Raw genomic sequence first — 22,849 nt, forward strand, 5'->3', positions numbered from 1 at the left:
AGATGGTGATGAAGTAATTTCATCTGGCTTAATTGAATATTAAACTTGTAAAACGTGACCTTACCCAAACTATTTTTCTTTAATGTTCCAGCTTGGGAAATGTGGAGAGTTTTGTCACTTGGTAGTTCTAGTTTCTTAATTTTCATCCAGATTTGCAACGTTTTGGTTTTTTACGTTTTCAACATCTTCAGGTAGGAGAAAATTTTCTGGTATTAGCTGAAGGACAAATTAAATTTCAAAAAGTAATCTCTCTATAATGCCATTGCTCCAAAAAGATGATGTGAAAGAATGTTTTTGTGTTGAGATGGGAGAGTATATTGTACAGGCAAGAGGCGGGCTATTTCCCTGAGTTTAATTGTTTTATGCACATTCAGTTCTGCTCCCATACTGCGTTATAACATAACTCAAGGAGGTATCAATACTTGAACAAGACCTTGGTGAGAATATTTCTAAATTAGAGTGTCAAGTGGTAGTTGTGGTGTTGCTTGCATCCTTAGACGGATGCACCTGCAAAGTGAGTGGTGCCCCAGTTCTTACTACACCAAATGAAGGGATTGGGAGGGAAAACCAGGCAGGTTTTCTGGAATATACACCTGTGTGCTGCAGCAGTAGTGTTTTATGAAATTATATTGCCCCGTTCGAGTTGTATACAGTTGGAAGTTGATACCTGGGTGACATTGCGCCAGCAAGTGAATTGGCAGAGTAGAGCATCTTAATGACATGTGCTTGTTTTGTGAAGACCTTGTTTAATCCTAAACTTCTGTGCTCTTTAGAGTCGGTGATTCCAAGAGTGGTGTTATCAGCCACTGTGGATCTGCAGCATCTTTCTTGTGGTCTTCAAAATCAAAGTTTTGGAAAATGTGACAGTTGAAGCACTGACAGAGTAAACAACCGGGGACAAGATGCTTTCCAGTGAAAGGTTCCTTGATATGATATGCCAAAAAGCTGAGCTTTGCTGTGCATTGACCTTTAGTGTTAGCATGGTTTCACAAAAATACTTGAAGTGAAAAGCTACATAGGTTCTTCGTGCTGCCTTCAAAATTACAGATTTTAACACAGCAGTCTTGTTTTGTGAGGAGATGATGGTCTTTGTTTTGATCATACCTGTACTGGAATATACATGTTGGAAGCGTTATGAGAAACATTCCTTATAGGTCAGAAACCTTTCAACAGACCTAATATACTCAGAGTATAATTCTTTAGGAGAGATGCTTGAATGGCAATTGTATTAATTTTTCTTCCTGTTCAGGTACTTTGATGGAATTAGGTATTTCACCCATTGTGACATCTGGTTTGATCATGCAGCTGCTAGCTGGGGCGAAGATCATTGAAGTCGGTGATACTCCAAAAGACAGAGCCTTGTTCAATGGAGCTCAGAAATGTAAGCACTGTTCCAATTAAAATTAATAAGCATATTTTTATTCTTGGGAAAGCAGCCTGCCTAAGTGATACTAGATGTGAGATTTCTTTGGTAGGTGATTTCGGCAGTTTTTTTTTTAAAGGATTTGCTTTTTCTCTTGTTTTAGTATTTGGGATGATTATTACCATTGGGCAAGCCATTGTGTATGTTATGACTGGAATGTATGGAGATCCTGCTGAAATGGGTGCTGGAATTTGTCTTCTTATTATAATTCAGGTTTGTAATGAGCTATTTTGTGTGTAACTGAGACTGGTTAGATACAGCCTAGCTGGAAGGAAAAAGCTATGTCTGGTTGCCATTTATTTATTTATAATGCTAGAAAGCATCAGCCTTTGTATCTTTCTGTCTATATATGAGAAATTCTAAATATTCCATAAAGGAAGAGAAAGTTGGGATAGTTAATACCAAAAATGTTTCGGATGGGAGTGGCTGTTTGATTCAAAATGCAGGAACTCGTAGAATTTGAAAGCAGTAGCTGCTGTTTGGTACCATGGAGGACTTTGCGCTAAATGGCACAGATGCAGCTTTGAGACATTATCCTGTAGAGCAAAGCCGTAAATGCACAAACTTAAACAGTTTTTTGAATAAAAGTGTTTACTGAGTAATCTGTTTGCTAGCATCAGTGTTGAAAAGTCAGAGATCGTTGCCAGGTGAGATGCGCAGGCATTTGTAACGTGAGAGGGCAAAAATACTGCATGCGTGATATTTAGATGAAAAACTTAATGATCACTCTCCAACATGATGAAAATACTGAAGCAGGGAACGAATACATAGTTCTTGACTTGATTTATTCTTGTTTCTGCTCAGTTTTGTTTCTTTCCCCGCAGCTGTTTGTTGCTGGTTTGATTGTGTTGCTGTTAGATGAGTTGCTACAGAAAGGTTATGGCTTGGGGTCGGGGATTTCCCTGTTTATTGCTACCAACATCTGTGAAACCATTGTCTGGAAGGCTTTCAGTCCCACTACCATCAACACTGGCAGAGGTAGGTGTTAGTTACAGCATGTTGCAGTGGATCTATATTATACATACACTGTCAGATGTTTATCGGATGGATATTAAAAAAATGTTTTGATGTGTGATGTTTAACTTATAAAGTCAATTTTCTAACATTGACAATGCAAATGTTGTCTGACTGACGTGAAGATTAACACCCTGCAAGTTTGCCTTTGCTGACTTGAATTGCAGGAGTTAAAATGCGACTTGAAGCCCCTTGACTGAAGATTTTTGGATTTCCAAACTGAAGTAGTCTCGTTGTAGCATCATTTACTCAATAGAAATAGAGAAGATAAGAAATTCTGTATGTTCAGGGGAGTTATTAATGCTCCAGCTGTTGGTGGCTATAGGATACTTTTATAGTTGGTGCCTCCAAATTACTTCAGGCTCGTTTGATTCTTCAGAGACCACCATCTCTTCATTCCTCAGCCAGTCTTTGACATCTGGTTGTCCTGAGACCCTAGAAGTACCAAGTTAAGATGCAGCCTGTTTGCATCAAGAAGTTAACTCATTTAATGTGTACATTTGAAATCCTGAGCCATGTTTTTAGTTTGCTTTCATTTTCACCTGATTTTTAGCAGTTCTGTCTATTGCATTTTATTACTGGTTTTCTAAAGCTATTTTTCTCCTCGTTTATTATTTCTTCCTTCCAATCATCCTCCTGCCCCCAGAAAAGAAAGAAAAAGAACATTTGTTCATGTGCCTGACTTGGGTTTTTTTTTTGTTTTTGTTTTTTTTAACCAGGAATAATGTTTTGGTAGATTATTCTACATTCTATAAGCTAAAACAGAATCCCATATTGTGATATGTTTGTTGTAACAGGATTTATGTCCTATTGTATCTGATTTTACATGTGTCATTCTTAAAATTTCCAAAAGAAAGATACTATTTTTTTAATGCTTTTAATTTATAGATTAAAATTTCTTTTATTTTTTTGCTTCGTGCAGGAACAGAGTTCGAGGGTGCTGTGATTGCATTATTTCATCTTCTGGCTACACGAACCGACAAAGTCCGGGCTTTGCGGGAGGCTTTTTACCGACAGAATTTGCCCAATCTCATGAATCTGATTGCGACAGTATTTGTATTTGCTGTAGTCATATATTTCCAGGTAAAATGAGAAATTCGTCGTAGCAGCTCCGCATGGACCCTAGACACTGCAGTCATTGGGAAATAATGCAAAAGTGAAACTAACTGAAATATCTTAGCTTTGAGTAAGGCACGCTTTTTATTTCAATATTGTTATTTCAGTAACGTACCTCTGTGACAGTACAGCTGTCAAATTTTATAGCCAGACGTACTTGTACTCAGACAGTGATGTAATCTCCCATTCCATGAAATGCCATGCACACTATCAGAGTATTTTTACTAAAAATGGATTCTGGAACTGCAGTGGTTGTATCACACAAATAATATACTTGACATTCGTAGTTGACTTAAAAGAATACCTTTGGACAGAGCTAAAGGGGTCTTGCTTCTTTGGGGTGTGCATGATACAGATTTGTTCTAGAAAACAACCGTGTAATTACTGCATAGCTTACTGTTTTTTCCCTAATTTTCTTGAAATACCTAGCTAGTATTTCTTTTTAAATTTAAGTATCTACTAAAATGGACACTAAAGGAGATCCATATGGTGATTTTTTTTTTCTTGTGCGTGTGCCTAAAATGTGATTTTTTTTATTTTTTTTTTATTTTTTTAAATTTTTTTTTAATAAGCTGTTGAGTCAGAGTGCTGGCAAAAAAATTAATTACCTGGTTTTCAAATCCATGTGGCTTTTCTTGGGTCTACTCAGATAGGAGCCTGCCCCAGAAAACAGAAGTCTGGGCTTACCACACAAAAGTCTGCTGTTAACTGGCTAGTTACGTTAAAAGCCATTAAAGGCTTTTATCAAACCCTGTTCTATTAAGTGCATTTTAGAAGAATATCATTTAGCAGGTGAGGGATAATGTTTATGTAAAAAGAATGTAACGCAACCAAGCAGTAACACTTACAAATCCGTAAAATTTGTAATCCAGACTGTGGCAGAAAGCCTTTGGGTTTTACCATCTCAGACCTTGCTCTCTGGTCAGGAATAGCTTTTCAGCATACTGGGAATACCTTCCGTCTTGGAAATAAACTCGATGCGTTTGTCTTCTTTCCCGTAGGGATTTCGTGTTGATTTACCTATCAAGTCCGCACGATACCGTGGGCAGTACAGCAGCTATCCGATTAAGCTCTTTTATACCTCCAACATTCCCATCATCCTGCAGTCTGCCTTAGTTTCCAACCTCTACGTTATTTCCCAGATGTTGTCTGTTCGTTTTAGTGGCAACTTCTTGGTGAACTTACTAGGACAGTGGGCAGTAAGTATTTTACCATTTTTTTAACTGCATAAAGTTATACTTATGTATTACTTCAGTGTGAAATCTTGGGATTTAACCAGTAGAAAATCGGAAGGCCTGTTTTTAGCATTTGTCTATAAAAGCTGTTTTAGACATTGAAGAGGAATTCCTCTATAAATACAGGACGGGAATGTGAGAGCGCTGTGAGAAATAACTGCCTTTTTCTTCCCCTCTCACAGGATGTCAGTGGCGGCGGCCCTGCTCGCTCCTATCCTGTTGGTGGCCTGTGCTACTACCTGTCCCCTCCGGAATCCATGGGTGCAATATTTGAGGATCCTGTCCATGTAATAGTTTATATAATATTTATGTTGGGATCCTGCGCGTTCTTCTCAAAGACGTGGATTGAGGTGTCCGGGTCATCAGCAAAAGATGTAGGTGTTCCGATAAACGGGCCTAAATGGTTTCAAACCCTGCCTCTAATTTAGAACGGACTAGCTACTAACTGATCAGTTATTACTCTGACTAATTATCGGGTGACTATGAAACACCACAGCAGTTTCATAAAATGCTGTTTTTTGCAGGTTGCCAAGCAACTCAAAGAACAGCAAATGGTGATGAGAGGCCACAGGGACACTTCGATGGTTCACGAGCTGAACAGGTGAGGTGCTGCTGTGCTGGGTGGGTGAGGGCGCCGGGGAGGTGACAAATCTCGGACAAATCTGAGACCCCTTTCCGCTCCAAATGCCAAGATTCTTCCCATTGAGCTGTCGCCTTTCGTAGTAACGCAGCAGGTGAGAGATTCACCTGTCGTGTCTTTCGTTCAAGTGGTGTAATGAGGGAATTTGGGTTGAATCTCTTCTGTGTTTGTAAAAGGAAGGCACCTTGATTTTTACAGGCGTTTAATTTACCAGTACTGAACTGAGGTGACACTACAAAAGCAGTATTTTATGCAGTATTGCAAAGCCTGCAGACCTATATTGAAAGGTAGATTTCATAGAATCGTGGAATGTCCTGAGTTGGAAGGGAGCCACAAGGATCATTGAGCCCAACTCCCATCCCTGCCCAGGACAACCCCAGAACTCACACCATGCGTCTGAGGGCCTTGGCCGAACGCTTCCTGAATGTTGTCAGGATTCGTTGTCAGATTTATCCCTCCGTATTTAAGTCAAAGCAGTTACTCGCGGTCCTGTGGAGGTTACGTAGCGTGCACATATATAAAATTCTTCTACTTTTAATTGTAAAGCTTTGCCAGTGTTCAGTTAGTCACAGAGCTTTCCTATCAGTGAATATTTGTTTTCGTTTCTACTTTGTGCAAATATGGAAGATAGTAAGAGCTAACGGCAGAGTTGCATTTGCAACGCAAAGTTTGTCGCTCAGTATTCGAGTTGGTTGTCTTAGTAGTAGGTGTATTGTTAGAATCCTTGGATGAAAATTCACGATTGTGAATACTTTTTTCTGTTGTTGTTGCTGGTGCAGGTATATCCCTACCGCAGCTGCATTTGGTGGTTTGTGCATCGGTGCCCTTTCGGTATTGGCTGACTTTCTAGGAGCCATCGGGTCCGGCACTGGCATTCTGCTCGCGGTCACGATTATTTATCAGTATTTTGAAATATTTGTAAAAGAACAGGCTGAAGTCGGAGGAGTAGGTGCATTATTTTTCTAGATGTCCAAATATTTCATGGTTTGTGTGAAAGGGAAAGTATTTTGACAACATGCGTCATTTAGTCCAATAACGCTATTTTCTTTTTACTTGTTTTAAAGTGCTACATGTCCCATTACTGTAATGGGCGTTGAGCAATGCCTGTGTGCAGCATTAGTACCAGCTGCCTTAAGAATAAAGTTTACATTATCTTGTTTAAGTATTCTCTAGTGTTGCCTGTAATGCTGGAAACCAATTCATCTACCTTGCTGTTCGAACACTACAGTGAGATGGTAAAGCGTATCAGTTTGATATCGGTAAACATTTTTGCACACAGCATTAAAATGTTAAATTTGTTTCCCTGTCCTTAATAGGAAAACAATAAAAATCTGAGTTCAGATTGCCACGTGCCAGTATTCTTGACAAAATTTATTTGTAGCCTGTATTTTACATTAATTTTTTTATACTTTTTTAACTTGCATTTCCCCATCGTTGAACTCGGCGCTCCTTATTCCTTTGTGGTGTCTCCACCCAGCCACCTTTCTCTTAGCTCTAAGGGTGGACAAGCAAACATTTTACCGGAGACTGATACTCATCTCACCTGTGAACTGGTTCTGTGGCCGATTTGCTGCCTCCCCGGGCCCGGGGGCACGTCAGTTTGTTGCCCTGGGCCTCCTGCGAGGCGGGGCGGTAGCTGCTGTCCCGCTAGCCGGTTAGCCCAGTAGTTTTGTTGACACATGTACTTGTGAAAACTGTGCCACTGAAACGCCACGTCCACTTCGCTTCTGCGAGTCCGAGGAAGGCGGCCTGGTTCCTCAAGCAGTGTTCAGAGAAGGGAAGGGGGCGAACGAGGAGTCCCTGCTGAAAATTTATTTATGTTGTCGCACTTTACAGTGGCAGTGTAACAACTGTAAACGTTAGACAATAAACTTATTTAATTAAGCTCTCTCCTGTGTCTTATCTGTGCAAGATGGAATTCGTATGCAGTTTTTGATCATTCCTAACGTGCTTTCTTAGTGAGGAAGGTCCTTTTTTTATCTTTATCCTTTCTCTTTATAGTTCTGATCGGTTTTTAGCAGCCTTAATTACAAAACAAATCTCACCATTCCTCTCCTTAAAATCATTGAGCTTTTCTGCTCAGCTGTACTCAAGGACTCTTTCCCTTTGATTTCACATTTTGATCTCTTCTGTCTTCTCTCATGCTTAACTTGAAAGTAACTCTGTGGTGTTTGTGAAGGCAAGAAAATCCCAAGCAAGTTTTCCGCTTCATGTCTAAGCTAGGCAAGCCTTCCACATTTCGTTCAGAGGCAAGACTTTGATATTAGCGTATGCTTATTACAACTCGTAGACCCTAACCTTTAAGTAGGGGTGGTTTACACAGTCAGCAGCAGCCAACTGCGCTGGAGGTCTGTTTGGCGAGAGCTTGACCTAGGTTCGGCCGAGCGAAGGTGCTGCCTGGGAACACGGATGTGTCTGAGGGAGAACCGCGAGGCTGGGCTGGCCCTGCCATGATCAGACTCCCCTGGCAGGGTCCTGCACTGTTCTGGTTTGCACCACCGGCTGTTTTGCTGTCACCATCATCACCATCGTCAGAGTCTCTATTTTCTTAGCTCAAACCAATTTTTCTCTTTCCGGATAGCTTAAAAGGAAGCACCATCTTCAGGTGTCAATCATTACAGGAAATTCCCGAACCTGCAGTTTCAAGCCCAGCAGCCAGAACGTCCATGCGGTGTCCCGCCGGCTGCTCCTACGCCGGAGAGTCCCTGCAGTTGTTCGAGTGCTGCTGCTCACGGACAGGCGTTGTTTAAACGCTGCTGCCCGAACAGGCGGTGTGGCACCACCAGCTACGCTCCCTTAAGCCTCTTCAACGTAAGCGCAATGATAACGCACTGAGCCATTCTGAAAATTAAAGAGCATTTTTATTACGATTATTCTGTCAAGGCTTGATAGACCGAGCAGTTAGAAGAAATGCTTATTCCAGAGAAAAATATCAGAATCATTCCTACAAATCCTTTTGTTTTGCTCTACAAGTAAAGCTAAAGGGCCTTTATTACAAGAAGAGTTCTGCTTCGAAGCCATCTGAATTGGGCGGTTTCCACCTACGTTTCTCATTGCCCAGTTTTAGAACTTCATAAAAGGAACTTGGAGCGGTTTTTCTGCTGCATGCTTCAGGGCCAAGGCGTAAGTATAAACCCTGGCATCCACTGCAATATGTTCTTCTGCTATCAGTTCTAGGGGGAAAAAAAAAAAAGAAAAAGTAGGAGATGCTGTAAAAAAGTTTCCTCTACAGGCATCTGAGTCCTTGACTAAAATGAAGACGTACAGCATTCCAGACATGAATTGTTAATGCAAACACCTAACGCTGTCACTAACGCTGTTACCTGGCCAAGCCTCTCACAGCTTTTTGGTTAAGATATAGAATTCTAGGATGAGAAATGCCACGAGGAGCCATGAGAAGAGAAGCTAAAGGTTTCTTGATGCTCAAATTAGTGCGCTGAATGTGTCAGAAAGCTCTTACCATCAATTCTTTGCAGTAGGTCGTTTTTCGGAAGCGAAATAACTTCCACAAATTCTAGGAGAGAAGAAAAAAGGTTTATGCACCTTTAATTTAGTGAAGAGTAGAGGAAGTCTGCCTCAGTGTCCCGTTTCTTACAGCTTGGAAGGGGACACAAACTGGCTCAATGCTCACCACCATCCGAAAGCGGTGAGCCTTCATCTGTCACAACAAGGCCGACTAAATGGGGGCAGGCAGTGACCGGGCTCATTAAAAAACAGGTTTGGCAGAAAGAAACCAGGAAGGAGCTGGGAAAAACACGGTGGAGCTGACAGCCACGGAGGACAAGCATCCTTATAAAAGGAGACCTTCTCCCTTCTGAGAATGGAAAATACTGTGTTGAAGCAGACTTTGGTTTGGCTCACGCTGGCAGAGTAACAGGTTGTAGATGCATTTGAAGACCAAACCAGCAGACAAAGGGTTTGTTCTTGGTGAATTTGTGTTGACTCACACCTCCCCTGCCTATCTGAATTCCTTGTCTTGGGGCTTGACCGACAGCTGCTGTGCATCCAGCAGTTTGTATTCCCTGAGATGCGGGTGCTACAGGTGCAGTACTTGAAGGTAACTGATGCCATAATGCCCCACAGGAATCTTCCTGTCTAGGCCAAAGCCAATCTCGTGCATGTTTGATTAGGGTCAGGAGATTAACCAAGCCCAAATAAAAAACAGTTTTAACCAACATTTTCTGAGTAAAACTTGCCACACAAAGCTCACACTTGACCTTACTGCCCCTGTGAGCACAGCTACGTAACGTACCTCCATCATCTGTAAGCAAAAAAAAAAAAAAAAAAAAAAAAAAGAACTTAGTAAGTTAAGGATTTTGAAATACACTTGAGTTTACAACTAAAAAGCATTTCGATAGCTGACTGATGTGAGTGACACTGCAGTTACCGCCAGGGTCAAGCCACAGCAAAGAGGAAGATCTAGGTTCACAAGTGCTGATGGCCCTCACTGAAGTTTGGCACCTGAATCTCTCATTCTGGGTGTGCCAACACCTGACGCTTGACATTTAGGCCTCCCCAGTGAATTTAGGAAAGAAACACGGCTCAGCTTATCTAGACTGCAGGGTATGACTTGAAGGACGTACAGCATCTAACCAGCTGGGAGAGAAGACACCCAGTCATAGGGGTAGTTCTTTTAAACCCACTGTTTTGTTGTCTTCTCCAAATTTTCAGATAAATGGTACAAAACTCACCAAGTTTTTGCTTAGGTCTTGTGTTCTCAGCCTCATCTCCATTAATGGTGACGCTCACGATGTGTGTCGTGCTGTTTGACAAACCTGGGTCCAAGCAGAGAGCTGCCGACAAGCACGCGCAGAGGTTAATTTTTCAAAAGCAGAAGTCGGGCACCTTGCTATTTTAACAAAAGCTTTCACAGAAATATATCTGATACAACAGGAGAACATGTATTTGGCAGAAGTTCACACTGGAAGAGTTGTGAAAAGCTTGTTTTCACATGTTCTTAAAAGTACTGTTTCTGTAACTCTCAGCTCTTTCACAGATTCCTCCTAAGACTTGTTTTCAGCACCGAGGTTTACTTTCCATTCCGTAGAGTGCAGACTAAACTGTAAACTGGAGCTCCCTTACAGACCTCCTCAGCCTGATTTTGCCATCCCGTCGCCATCCCTCAGTCCCCGGTTAACGCGGTTGTACCGGATAACCAAGAGGCACATCTCAGCTGTAATGACATGTACTCGAAATCCTGTGCAAGCTGCCTCACCTTTCTACCTACCTTCTCGAGTTTTATTTATCATCCTCGTTTTGCCTTCATTTTCTTTTATGTAGGAAGCATTGGATTGGCAATAACCATGTTCCAAAGGATCTCTGGATTTACTCCAATTATTCTCTCCTTTCCGGTTGGAGAACCTGAGTGCCGTCGCTGTGGTGACCTCCACTCAGACCCCATCACGCAGCCGTTTTTTCTACCTAAGTTCACGGCTGTTCTCCACATTAAGTCCAGCAATTTAGACCTTTATACTAACACGCCAATCACAGCCTGAATAATCGGGTTTTGTGTCAAGGATCTCAATAGCAAAGTTTTCCCCTGCAGACATGGAACTGTTACTTTAGTCCTGTACGTTTAACAGGAGTTCAGCAATGGACTCATAGAGGACCAAGGTCTCATCGGTGCAGCCACGGGATACTGCTCTCTGCTAATCTGCCTAGACTTTTCTGCATAGATTTTTCCTTTGGTTTAGAGCGTTTCAGACATTTAGAGTAGCCATCACAGACAGAATTAGCTTTGGAAAAATGAAAAAAAAAAAAAAAAAAAAGCCAAGACCTGGAGTACATTCAATGACTTCTCCCTTGTACCCAGTTTCTTCCTCCAACTCCCGCAATGCCGCGCTTTCTGCAGTCTCATTTTCCTCAATGAGGCCTGTGAGATAAATAATACACAAGAGCAATTAAAAAGTTAGCACTTAACCACAATACCCGCCCCGAGATCTAATCCAGCTTTACGAATGAGGTGAAACATTGTCACTAGCCTGTTTTTACAGAGGGATAAACTGAGGCCTTAGGAAGGACTCCAGTTCCAGGATTCATCATGCTGCTGCCCACGTCTTCAACTGGTCATCTACAGGAGCATGCTGCCTTCCCAGGAAATGGCATTAGTATTCTCATGAGGGACAGAAGCCAAATGCTTTGGCTCTTACAGAAAGGAAGAGTGGAGGGAAATGCAATATTCTACTAACAGGATACTGTGCAAAATGCCTCCAATCTGTTAAAGTGAACTATGTTTCTTTTGTATTCTTCATTATCAAATATTCCTATTTTTGAATAGCATGGTGAGCTACAGAGCTCACCACCATTTTCTGGTTAGAGCTACTCCATGAAGATTGACGCTCCAAGCGCATCTAAACACACTCCGCTGTCAGCTTTATGTGACTCATCTTAATGTTTCAGTCACTTACCTGCAGGGAATTCCAAGCAATAGCTGTTAATCGGGGGCCTGAACTGTTTCACTAGGACAACGCAGTCGTAGTGGAGAGTTCTCTGTAGTACAGCTATCACTGCTACGCCTACAAACAGCGACGGAAGACACAAGTACATAGTATTTGAGTAGAGCAGAAAGTGAGTATTTAGTGCTAGATCTGGAAAGGAACCCAAGGACTGTTACTCTGAGCATTAAACGTTTAGATACCTGCTCCGGAATCCTGAACTATGAATTTAAGCTCCTTATACCACGCGCGGTGAGAGATAAAACCCCAAAACAGGATCTCCAAAGTACCCCAGCAAACGAGAGGCACGCGTACCAAGCAAGACCGAGCCTTAGCCCACCAGTGTCTAGGGAAGGGCTCTCCTGCCTGCAGAGACTGCTTGGAAGCCGTTGCATGGGACCCCCTCCTCCTATTTCGTGGCTAAATCACATCCCTCTTTTGCCCAAAGAGAACTGTATCCCTAGCGCCTAAGAGCAGACCCGCTTCACCAGTCTGAGCTACTCTGTATCAGGGCACCCATCCTGTCTCTGAAATTGCTCGGTCGTTCTAAAGTGAATACAATGATCGTGGGAAAACACTCCTACCAGTAAGGTTCTGATTCCTCAGCACCGAAGTTAGCATTTCATTAGCTCAGGGGTACAGCAAGCTCTGCTGAGCTATTCGTTCCGCATCCTCAGTCATTCAGAAATAGATCGGCTCTAACTCTGTGCTGTGAGTTTATCAGAAGAACTTTCACAGGAAAAAAAGCAAACAAAAAAAGTCACCAATGTCTTACCATCAGCTGAAATGCCCTTTTTGTTGCCAGTACGCTTTACCGTTTCCCAAGTTCTGTTTAACACAGAGAAAAGAACAAATGAATACGTTAAGAGGAACAATATCCATTTTATTTGTAAAAGTCGTCTTCTACCCTTGCTACTGTCATTTAAAAGCAAAATATACCATCACACAGCGAGGCCCGATAAGAAAACAGCTGGCCTTAGGCAAGCCCTGTCATGTCCTGGCACTATAAAACGTCTGCAGTATAATTTTGTTTTGCCTACTTTAAGGAAGGAGAAAGAAAGACATAAATAATTGTCACAGAACAGGCAAGTCTTACAAAAGTGATCCTGGAAAAGTGCAAAATAAAGCAATTTATATATCAAACATATCAGATTTTGAAAGACAGTTTTGTAGCAAGACCATGTGCATTCTATCTTTTATCTTGCTTTTGCACAAGGTTTATAGTGTAAGTTACTGTGAACTCTCAGCTCAGTTACTTGAGCACACGAGGAGCACACAGGCAAGGAAGACCAAAGCTTCTCTCTCAAAGTAAGTAATGGGATGAGTAAAAACCAAAAATCTGCCAGCAATAAAAATCCTTTTACAAAATCTCCAGTCTTTGCTATTTTTCAAAAGGATACTTTGCTGATGAACGGGGAGTCACTAGAGAAAGCAATCAGTACTGAATCTAATCCATTAAGAGGAGGGAAGTAAAGCCGTGTTGTCACAACTAGATAAATACAGCAAAACTAAAGCATAGAAAAGAACTGGACAGGCGTGATAATATACAAGAGGACGGTAACTTGTCAATAGCATGCAAGATCCAGCACCATCAGCAGGGAAAAAGAAGCCCATAACGAAGAAGCAGAAAAGCCATGGGATCCTCACAGCCCGTTTGCATAGCTAGAGCTTGCTGCACAGCGTCTTTACAAGGAACAGAAAACGCAAGGTAAACCAGGGCCCAATGTGCCCAAAAGAATTTAGGAGCTTAATTTGATCTAGCACATCTGCCAGAGTAAGGTTTTTTTCTTTGAACTGTACAAACTATCAAGGAATTGCACAATGAATAGATCTCATCTCGTGTTGAGTAACAGGTTTGTAATGCTCACATTCTCTAGCCTGGGGCTGGTCCGTACAGTTGGGAACATTATAGGGGTCTGAAATGCCAGAGAGGCAGTTACCTGGTTTTACCAAAGGGATCAGTATAAGTTGTTTCTTCAAGCTTCAACCATTTTCTTTCTACAATTACCTAAAATAAAGAATTCTTTGTTAAATACATTATAAGATTAATCCCAAAGATATTTGGGGGCTAAGGGGAGAAACAACACAACTATTTTTGGATTCCTTTGAAGACAAAATCTCAGCACCAGAATACATGCAGGAACACGCAACAGCATTCCTGTAGCTATTACAGAAAAAAACATTTACTCCAAGTTCTTGAATAGGAATAGAAAATAAGCCCAGTAACTTTTCTTAATGTGACTTTCATAACCATGTTTCAGTGAATTCAGTGGGATTTTATGTGCTAGAAAGTCCTCCTCTTTTTAGAAGGATTTTGCAAAGGTCATGTTTCAGCTGAAAAAGGGTCACAGACTTTAGCTACGCTGGTGATTACGAGTGCCCACTTATCAGAGAGCATGGCCTAATTGTTAAGCATGCAACAAGACTGAAATCCAAACTATTTTGAAACTTTTCTTGCCGTGATCTCAGACTGTGGCCTTGTGTAACTGCTGTTTTCCATAACTGCGAGCAGTGATACATACTTGCCCTTTTAGGATTTCTCAGAGCTGCTGATTGAGTGCTTGGCATTAACATTATTACAAAATGTCTTTTCTGAGCTAAATGAGTTTATTTGCCCTGTGGTGTTTCCTCATCTTTTATGTAATTCCTTTAAAAGGGAAAAATCCCTACATATTAGCCCAGAAGTTTACTTCATTTAATAACTTTTATTTTAAGCTTTGCTAAAGGTATAGGCAGACAAGAAGCTCGTCTCCAGAACTTTGTATCAAGTTGGCCATAGGTCCGACCACAGAAACCAGAAGTAATCAGTAAGATGAACAAATCACTTGCTATTGTCTAATGAGACACACTGCTGACAGCAAGGGAGCAAGCACAAGCAGGGGGAAAAGAGGACAACATTAAAATGTAGCAAAGGTTGAAGTCTGAGAGGCCATTCAGGTGGTTGGCACGCTACAATCCTCTAGGGCAGGACAAGGAGCAAACAGGGCCCGCGTGGCCGTGTAGATCTTGAACTTAAAACTGAGAGATTCACCAATTAGAAAAAGAATATAGAGAAATGAAATGTAGTACATGATGCAGCTGTAACTAGAGTACAGAGGCACAGTACAGCATCAGCTGGAGGTAGAAGGCAAACCAGAAGTGATTCAGGCATCCAGTAAATTATAACTGAGCTGGGTGAACTCATGTAATTCTTAAAATGTGTTCTTCAGATCAATTATTTTGATAGGCAATTGAAATAACAATAGCACTTCTATGGCTGTAAACACAGCTACATGTATTTTACATGTAGGAGTTTTGGCATTTGTTTTGGAAAGCATAATCTTTCCATGTAACAGGAACTGGAAAATGAAAGCTATGTGTTCTCAAAAGACTTTCTAATGGCTTTGCGCTCACCAAAACAGCAGGAAAGGAGAAGCTGAAGTATATTATGCTCATTACAAGTACAAGAAGTAATTCCGTTTGGAAGCGCTCAGCTGTATTTTAAATAGCTTTGCATTCACTCCTAAATCACTGCAGAACTAGAGTACAGGAAGATCCAAAAGAGAAATAGATGAAAATCAGGTTCCATTGGTTGTCCAAGGAGAGGAATATATACACTTCTGTTAAGTAAACACAGCCAAATGTTTTGTGTTAATGAATTTTTTTAAACATTGCAGAGAACACAAAGGACTAGGTTATTGATCGTGGTCTCATATTGCTGCAGCATTCAACAGAACTGGCAGATCATCACCCCTGACACCAAGTTAGCGTTTGCTAAGCAGACAGGGGAAAATGGCTGAAATCAGGACCACATCACTGTCCCCAGGAATCTCTGAGGAAAAAGAAATCCCTAGTCTGTAAGAAATGAGACCTATTGAAGCTCCAAAAAGATGAAAAAAAAAAGTAGGTTTTATGCGTACAGAACAAACAACGTCAAACAAAGTGTCTTGGTTTTAATCAGATATTCTTAAGTACAGCTTTCAGCCTCTACTGTCATGAAGCAATAATTAAAAAGTACTATAGGACATGTAGCATAAATATTTACAATGGAAGTGTTCCACAATCCTCTAAAGTTTGGTGAAGCTCTTGATGCTAACAGCCTATGGGGTGAGAAATCTGAAAGTTGCCAGGTTTCCCTAGAAGAAAAAGAGAATTTTGTCACCCGCCTCATCAGGTGCAAAATTAAAACTTGTGGAAACTGGCCCAGACGCCTAACTTCTGCTTTGTAAATCCCCTGCTTGGGGCCTAAGGACACTTTGCAGGATGTGTTGCACTTACCACACTCAGTTTTAGAATGAGTTATTTTTATTGCTTTATCTATTACCTTGATGGGCAAATAACATCTGCTGTTGCTTACAACAGCCTGACTGTGGGTTCCCAGAAACAGGAAGAAGGAACTAAGATCAGCCGCTACTTTTAACAGAGAAGATATTCCAACATCAGACCACGTAGTTACTGAAGAGCTACAGAACCACTTTTAATATAAGGGCCACTGGCAGAGGCACAGTAAATACTCTCCTGTATTAATACCACAAAATGACTGAAAAAACTAAATAGTTTAAAATATGTAAGACCTAATTACAAACTTCCAATGACACCAAAGAATACCATACTCCAAAGGAGAAGAACTAAGAGGCGTTACAAAAAAAACAAAAACAAAAAAAAAAAGGATAAAATGAAAACATGACCTGCAAAAACACAGGTCTTAACAGAAAATCCAAAAAGCTTACAAAAATGAAACACTTTATGTTTGAGAAATATTCATATTAAAAAGCCACCCAAGGGGAAAAGCCATAAATATATCCGAACAATGTGAGTCTCTTCTTTCCTGAAAAAGCTTCGTACCTTGAAACCTAAAGAAATTACAAGACTGGGTTCATTCCAAGGAAGGAATGCTGGATAAAAGAAACTACATTTGTGTTACAACAACAGCTGATGCTGTTGCCAAACCTGCCTTTAACACCAAAGATTAACTTTTAAGAATTCACTTAAAAGAGAACAGAAACAAATATAGGCAGTTTAAATTAGGGTGAAAGTGCTCCTAATAAGCACCCAGAAGTATCTCCAAATTCCTTCCTCCGGACCCAATATTTTCTGATTCTGTGAAGATGTGAGCACAATATTTTTGAAAAAATCTTACTACCTCCTTACTAATGTCTTTAGAACAGCAATTATCTAAATTCAAACCCTTTCAGAAAGCATCAAGGAAGGTACAATCCTAAATGTTAAGGCAACTCTTAGTGGTTCATCAGCTTAAAGGAATGGAAAACAAGGCTGAGTTTCCTGATCAACCCATTTGTGTAGTCTCTCAGAGGTATCGGCATTATTTCTGAACATTGAAAACAGCCTGAACAGACAATACAAGAAACAGCTGCAAAACCAAAAAAAAGAAGCTTAAAATAATGCAACACTGTAGATTTCTCTCTCCCCATTGATAATTTGTATGATTATTTCAACAAAGAGAAATGCCACAGTTTTTAAACACACTGACCATCAGGAAAAAGTGTTTTGTCTATTGAACAGACTTTACAAACATACAGCATCTACAGCATTTCTTACTCTGCACTCACAAACATTCTGATCAGTCTCAACAGCAAAACGTGTCAAAACCAAGCATGTTATACCTCTTCTTTAAGGACGAACTGTCTAGCAGTTTTTGGAACTTCTGTGGATGTCTCAGCTGCCATTTTCAGGAACGTCAGGCTTTTCCTCTCCTGTGCGAAGTCCAGATTACTATGAAACAAAGTCAATATTTGCTTTCAGAGTAAAGTTAAAAGGTTCATTTCTGCATTCTAAATTAACAAATAAAACTTGCTGGAGAAAGTTAGGGACATGTGATGGCAAGTGCAATGCACATTTCCAGCTCCACCTGATGGTTTCAGAGCCAAATAATTCAAAGGAGAAGCGGAAGTTTAGGTGAAATTCCTGACTTACATCGTTGAAATAGTCCTATCAGCTGCCAAGTAACCATGCTGGCTGAAGACACCCTCCTTAACTATTCAAAGGTCAGACGCAAGGAGAGACAAAATCGATCCATTTCAGTCAAGCTGTTTCACTCTGATCTGGGTGAAGTGCTCTGTCAACACAGCATTACCACAACAGGACTACGTGCTCCACTGTGAAAGTGGAAAAACACCTTACACCAAGAGGGCTTCAGTGGTACAAATTGCCTGCTATTGAGAAAGAATCAGAACCAGAACCTACCTCCACCTTACACATATCACAAATAAACACGTAAATGACTTAATCCTTCCCCCCAAAAACAAGGTCAAAAAGTCACCCGTGTGTTGCAAGTCTAGGTGGCACATGGAGTTAGCGTGACCAAAGCACGTCAGTCTCTCTTACTGGGAATGATGTGGCTAACACTGTGCAAAAGGCAGCTGAATACACGCCCAAGCAGGGCTCTGCACCTGCAGCTCAATGCCTCAGCCTGCATCCTAACACTCCCTAGGGAGGAAGATTGTCCACTCACTCTCTCAATCCAGTTCTAGCTGAAAGGCACAGCAGGCAGCAGAAAAATATGACGCATTAGAGATTCACCATTAGTCCCCTGTTTCACTGCGGAGCGACGGGGCGCTTTCAGCACAGAAACTCCTATTCCAAGGAAGCTCATCTCTGCTATTAAGCTGTAATACTGAAGTCCTAAACATCAGCACAAATCATAAGCAAAAAGCCAGTGCAAAGAAGCAAACCAGTTTAAACACCAGGAGAGACGAGATAATCTTAAAGATCTCTGTCATTCTTAGCATTGACGGTCATAAACCTTCCATAAAGTCAACAGGAATCTTTCCATTGACTTCAACACGAGTTTAATAAGGCTCTGTGGGCTCTCGAGCAATGAACAGTACCAGAAGTGAGCGATCACCTTCTCTGTCATACCCAGTTTTAGCACTTTCATTTTTTACTTCATCTTTATCCTTTTATGATAACACCTACTGCATGTTTGTGAAATATTTAAGAGCATGCCGCAACAATCACCTTTCTTACATACTAGATTTGCATTTAATTCCACGAAGTAGTTAAAAGGAATAGGTAGTAGAAAACGTTTCTGGTTATCAGCAGGATTAAAACTAACATACATAAATCCATTTCCTCGGTATGTACACAGGGCAGGCTCTTTCTTAAGTCTTAAGACAGTCTTGTTGGATGAAGCAGGTCATAGTGGTCAAATGTTCAAATTGTTTTTGTATAACGTAAGTCCTGAAAAGGAACCCTGACCTATTAAACCCAATTCTGTTCTTTCAAAAATACGTTCTATAATCCTTTCTTAAAGCAATGAAGCTCCATCTTAAAACTACGTAGGTTTACTATCTACCTTACTGCTATTTGTATGAAAAACTGTTCCAGAACCTCACTTGCTTATCTTCCAGTTTCTATCCCACGTTAGTTCAGTTAGCTGTTACCCATTTGTTCTTGAGCCAGCAATGTCTCAAACTCTCTTCACTTAGGATTTGAGAGCTGCAGCTGGACAACGGCCATGGCCTCTTGCTGTGACTCTCAAATACAAGATCAAGCTTTCCACCAAACCTATGCAAAAGAAGCGCAGCCCAGTACAGCAGTTCTGAGAGGTTCCTGGTCATCCAGAGGAAACAGTCAAAGGAGGCTCTGTTGTGATGCCCGAAGTTTCCAGCTTTAAAAATATAAAAACCTCACATACCTAGCCACCTCCTATGTTTGGAAAGAATCATAGCCTTTTCGATTGATAATATAAACACATCAAGAGAGTAGATAGTGAACCATTTCCTTGTTAAACTTTTTTTTTGATCGGGCTGAATAAGTCTTCCTCTTTTACTTAGTCTCCCTTCACAGGAAAGCCTGTCCCATTGATCCTACTAATCCTTCTACATAAGCTTGCAAGTATCAGCGTATCTTTCTCAAACATGGATTACCACAACTGTACCCTAAATCCCACAAGCAGCTATCGTAATGGTTTGTACAAGAGTATTAATACTTACCTATATCAGTTACAAATACATACTAGGACCTCATCTCATGGCAGAAGCTCTTTTCAACACAACTTGCTCTCTTCTGCAGCAGAAAGATTCAAGGGTGGCTTGCGACTTAAGATAACAAAAAATTATACAGCTTCAGTGGTTTGAATTATCACTAAAATCTAAAACAGGTGAAAACGAGAGGAAGATTCATCTATCTCAGCTTCTGTAGTTTTGATCTCCTCCACAAGTGGGTGCAATAACTCTATGTATGAGTGACATTTTAAAAAGTTCCACCAAAAAAGGAATTTTTTCCAAATTCACTTGACTGTATAGAAGTGAGAATTTCTGCTGTTAGAAAGCTGAAATACCATTTGCTTAAATGAAGGCTGCAATTCTGGTACCTCACATTAGTCATGCTGTTAAGGACGGCAACACCTTTTGTTCATAAACAGAATTAGCTGCAACTGAAAATTAAACTTAACACTACAGCGTTATGTTTCTAAAGCCCTATGTTAGGTTTCAGAATAGACCTTGTCTTGCAGCCCTCAGACAGGAAGGTTATTCTGTCTCATAAAAATTACCACTGCATCGTTTGAGTTAAAAATTCAACACAGCTCGCACAGCAGCCTGGGAACCTGACTTACGATTACATGAACTCTAGGAATATAAATTCTCAATAGTTATCAGTGCAATTTTAAGAGTATGTCCAAGTGTCCACATTTATCAGCCTTCTTAGCATGAATCAACAGCACTTGAACTATAAATTGTGGAAAAAAAAAAAAAAAAATGTTTGGCCAGCTGCTACCTTCTCTGATGATTTTTGTGGCTAGTATTACTGGCTACTGCTGGCAAATCATGCTACTTGTTCTATTTATTTCATGTGGGGGTCAAACTCAGACCTGAAAAAGGCGTACAATTTATAAACAGTATAACTTTATTGCCATTGCTTATTCCCTTATTGAGTGGCCTCCTTTCAAGGCAATGTCCAACCATTCTACAGTTTCCAAATTATCCTTCCCAGGACCTAAAATCTTAAGCCAGCTGAGGCCTGTGAATCAGATTAGAGAGCAGCCAAGCTACCGGGGCTTTACATTAACCTATCCAAGTCACAACAGATGGATTAGCTTTTTTAAATCACTTTTCAAAACATAATTCTCTGATCCAAACTACACATCTCAGCTGACAGCAACCAGATTTAATGGAAGCTCAGCAATGGTGTCCTAAGGCAAGCTCAAGATAAAACAAAATACAGGGTTTCTTATAAAGAATGTGCAAAAGGGACACTGGCAGCGTTTTATGTACGATTTAACCAACAGCACGCTGAGCTACGTGCGCTGAAAACAAACATCACTAAAAGCTCCTAAGTCACTTTAAACTTGTTAGCACCGGTCAGTGCACTTGCATTTCACCAATATGATTCTAGCAACAAAATCAATTAATTAGCAGACGTTGATGGGAGAGAGGGAGAAGGAAAAAGTGGGGAAAACGCTTCATTTTTGTCATGGTATTTAGCAGCATGGATGACCCGCTCCGCACCAAACAAAATATAGAAAAATAAGTGGTTCTTGCCCTGCAGAACCGACAACAAGAACAAATATTGTCACGCATAAGCAGAAGAGGGTTAGCAGCATCTCTATATTGTTATCAACCTTCCAGACAACCGATGTGTGAGAGGGCTTGGGGAGATGGCCCCACTGAGACACGAGAGCATTTGAGGAAAGCATTGGATGGAGACGACCCAGCCCTCCACACAGAGATGACGGCAGAACCATGGGGCTTAAAAAGAACATATTATTCAGTTATTACTTGCCACTCCCCAACATCAAATGAAATGCAGCCCTGCTTGAGGAGAGAGAGGAAGCTCTGCCGCTGCAGAGCTCCGTTACAACACTGGAGAGGTGAAATCTTACACAAGCACATGCAAAACAAGAAAGCAAAGCCTGCTAGGCGGGAAAACCGCCCACGGCTTCCCTAAAGCCACCCGTGTTTTCAAGGTAACCGCCTAGCAACCCCCCGCTCGGGCCACGCACACGTACGAGGCCGGGAGAGCGGCCCGGCAGCTGAGGGAAGCCGCTACCGAGCGCGGGTGCGGCCGGGCGGGGCGGGACGGGGACGCGGACCGGGACCGGCACCGAGCAGCGCTGAGGCGGCGGCAGCGGCGGCGGCTGAGGTGAGGTGAGGTGAGGTGAGGCGAGGCGAGGCGGGGCGGGGCGGCAGCCGTGTGCACCGCTGAGGCGGGGCCGGGTGGCTCCGCGCCGTGTGCGCCGCCGATGGCGGCCCGGGTAGCGCCGATAGCTGCGGGGGAGGTTCCGGGCGGAGCGGGAGCTTCCGGGAGCAGCGGGGCGAAGCGGGCCGAGCCGGGCCGGACCGGACCGGACCGGGCCGGGCCGGGTTGGGCTGAAGAAGAGGATGAAGAAGGAGCAGGTAGCGCACTGCCAGTTCTCCGTCTGGTACCCGCTCTTCCGGGCCGTCACCATCCGCAGGTGAGGGGAGCGAGGGGTGCGGTGTGGGGCTGGGGGCGGCTGGGCCCTGGCGGTGTAGGGCTGGGCTGGGCCTAGGCCTAGGTCTAGGTCTAGGTCTAGGCCTAGGCCGGGCGAGGAGCCGGAGAAGCGGGTGTGGGGGTGAAGGTGGGGAGACGTGTGGGGCTGGGCTGGGCTGGGCTGGGTTGGAAATGGGCTTGTGTTGGGTGGGATATAGGGAACCTGTGTGGGGCAGAGCTGGGATGGAGGTGGGGAAGGCTTGATCCAGCCATCAGCTGGAGTTCCAGGAGCTGGGGTCTCGTCCCTGCACCCTGAGGGGGTGTTTTGGGCAGCCCAGGCACCCCTGTGCTCCCTTCTGGGACTCTGCACTGAGCACCAGCTGATATCCACATCACTGCTGATCCCGCTGGGTTGCTCAGAGAAACTGAACATACCCAAACCAAGTGGCTGACTTGGCGTTTCTGTGTATTTCTGGAAGCTGGAGCAAATTCTGCAGTTTCGAAGGTGCTGCTGCAGGTCGTGAGATGGTTACAAGAACTACCAGTAACTCAGGAAAGTCAGGCTCAAGGTGGTTGCCCCGTTGGATCAAAAAGT

At 42.2% G+C, this 22,849-nt stretch overlaps 3 protein-coding genes across 16 annotated transcripts in view; 2 read left to right on the top strand and 1 right to left on the bottom strand.

Moving 5' to 3' along the window:
- SEC61A2 (SEC61 translocon subunit alpha 2) overlaps window positions 1-21,789 on the top strand; it is a 32,248-nt gene extending 10,459 nt beyond the window's left edge. For 6 of the 8 annotated variants that reach the window (XM_087764907.1, XM_087764913.1, XM_087764912.1 and 3 more), the window contains 8 exons: window positions 1,250-1,381; window positions 1,527-1,636; window positions 2,248-2,401; window positions 3,360-3,520; window positions 4,555-4,752; window positions 4,971-5,162; window positions 5,313-5,389; window positions 6,208-7,316. In XM_087764907.1, coding sequence (XP_087621033.1) covers window positions 1,250-1,381; window positions 1,527-1,636; window positions 2,248-2,401; window positions 3,360-3,520; window positions 4,555-4,752; window positions 4,971-5,162; window positions 5,313-5,389; window positions 6,208-6,394 — 1,211 coding nt within the window. In that variant the 3' untranslated portion in view covers window positions 6,395-7,316. Of the gene's footprint in view, window positions 1-1,249; window positions 1,382-1,526; window positions 1,637-2,247; window positions 2,402-3,359; window positions 3,521-4,554; window positions 4,753-4,970; window positions 5,163-5,312; window positions 5,390-6,207; window positions 7,317-8,009; window positions 8,318-21,769 lie in introns of those variants that run through there. The other 2 variants (XM_087764915.1, XM_087764908.1) reach the window with 2 other exon arrangements.
- NUDT5 (nudix hydrolase 5) lies at window positions 8,268-22,045 on the bottom strand. Of its 6 annotated transcripts, none has more exons than XM_087764919.1 (10): window positions 21,812-21,953; window positions 19,797-19,901; window positions 17,466-17,574; window positions 13,803-13,870; window positions 12,638-12,690; window positions 11,836-11,943; window positions 11,205-11,300; window positions 10,120-10,221; window positions 8,889-8,942; window positions 8,268-8,601 (listed from the first exon to the last, which is right to left on the bottom strand). In XM_087764919.1, exons 3-10 carry the CDS (start codon window positions 17,526-17,528, stop codon window positions 8,492-8,494), a joined length of 654 nt encoding a protein of 217 aa, XP_087621045.1. In that variant the 5' UTR covers window positions 17,529-17,574; window positions 19,797-19,901; window positions 21,812-21,953; the 3' UTR covers window positions 8,268-8,491. The 6 variants fall into 6 exon arrangements, 1 of the variants encoding a protein (XP_087621045.1); XR_015706376.1 differs by having other exon boundaries at window positions 8,507-8,601; window positions 8,889-9,689; window positions 21,908-22,045; XR_015706374.1 differs by having other exon boundaries at window positions 8,507-8,601; window positions 8,889-9,689; window positions 21,853-21,986.
- Window positions 22,041-22,849, top strand: part of CDC123 (cell division cycle 123) — a 35,332-nt gene continuing 34,523 nt past the window's right edge. Inside the window, exon 1 of one of the 2 annotated variants that reach the window (XM_087764916.1) lies at window positions 22,041-22,258. In XM_087764916.1, the coding sequence (XP_087621042.1) occupies window positions 22,185-22,258 (74 nt within the window). In that variant the 5' untranslated portion in view covers window positions 22,041-22,184. The remainder of the gene's footprint in view (window positions 22,259-22,849) is intronic. The other variant, XM_087764917.1, reaches the window with a different exon arrangement.

Source organism: Nipponia nippon, unplaced genomic scaffold, assembly GCF_047370975.1.
Source record: "Nipponia nippon isolate SJK-2023a ecotype South Korea unplaced genomic scaffold, ASM4737097v1 scaffold_3, whole genome shotgun sequence".
In the NCBI taxonomy this organism is placed as follows: Eukaryota; Metazoa; Chordata; class Aves; order Pelecaniformes; family Threskiornithidae; genus Nipponia; species Nipponia nippon.

Coding starts and splice junctions, on each gene's coding strand:
- NUDT5 (XM_087764919.1), bottom strand. CDS start 17,528: ATGGCAGCTGAGACATCCACAGAAGTTCCAAAAACTGCTAGACAGTTC. Junction 11,301..11,835: donor TTGCTTGGAATTCCCTGCAG/GTAAGTGACTGA, acceptor TTTATCTCACAG/GCCTCATTGAGGAAAATGAG. Junction 10,222..11,204: donor AGTCATTGAATGTACTCCAG/GTCTTGGCTTTT, acceptor GCTTGTCGGCAG/CTCTCTGCTTGGACCCAGGT.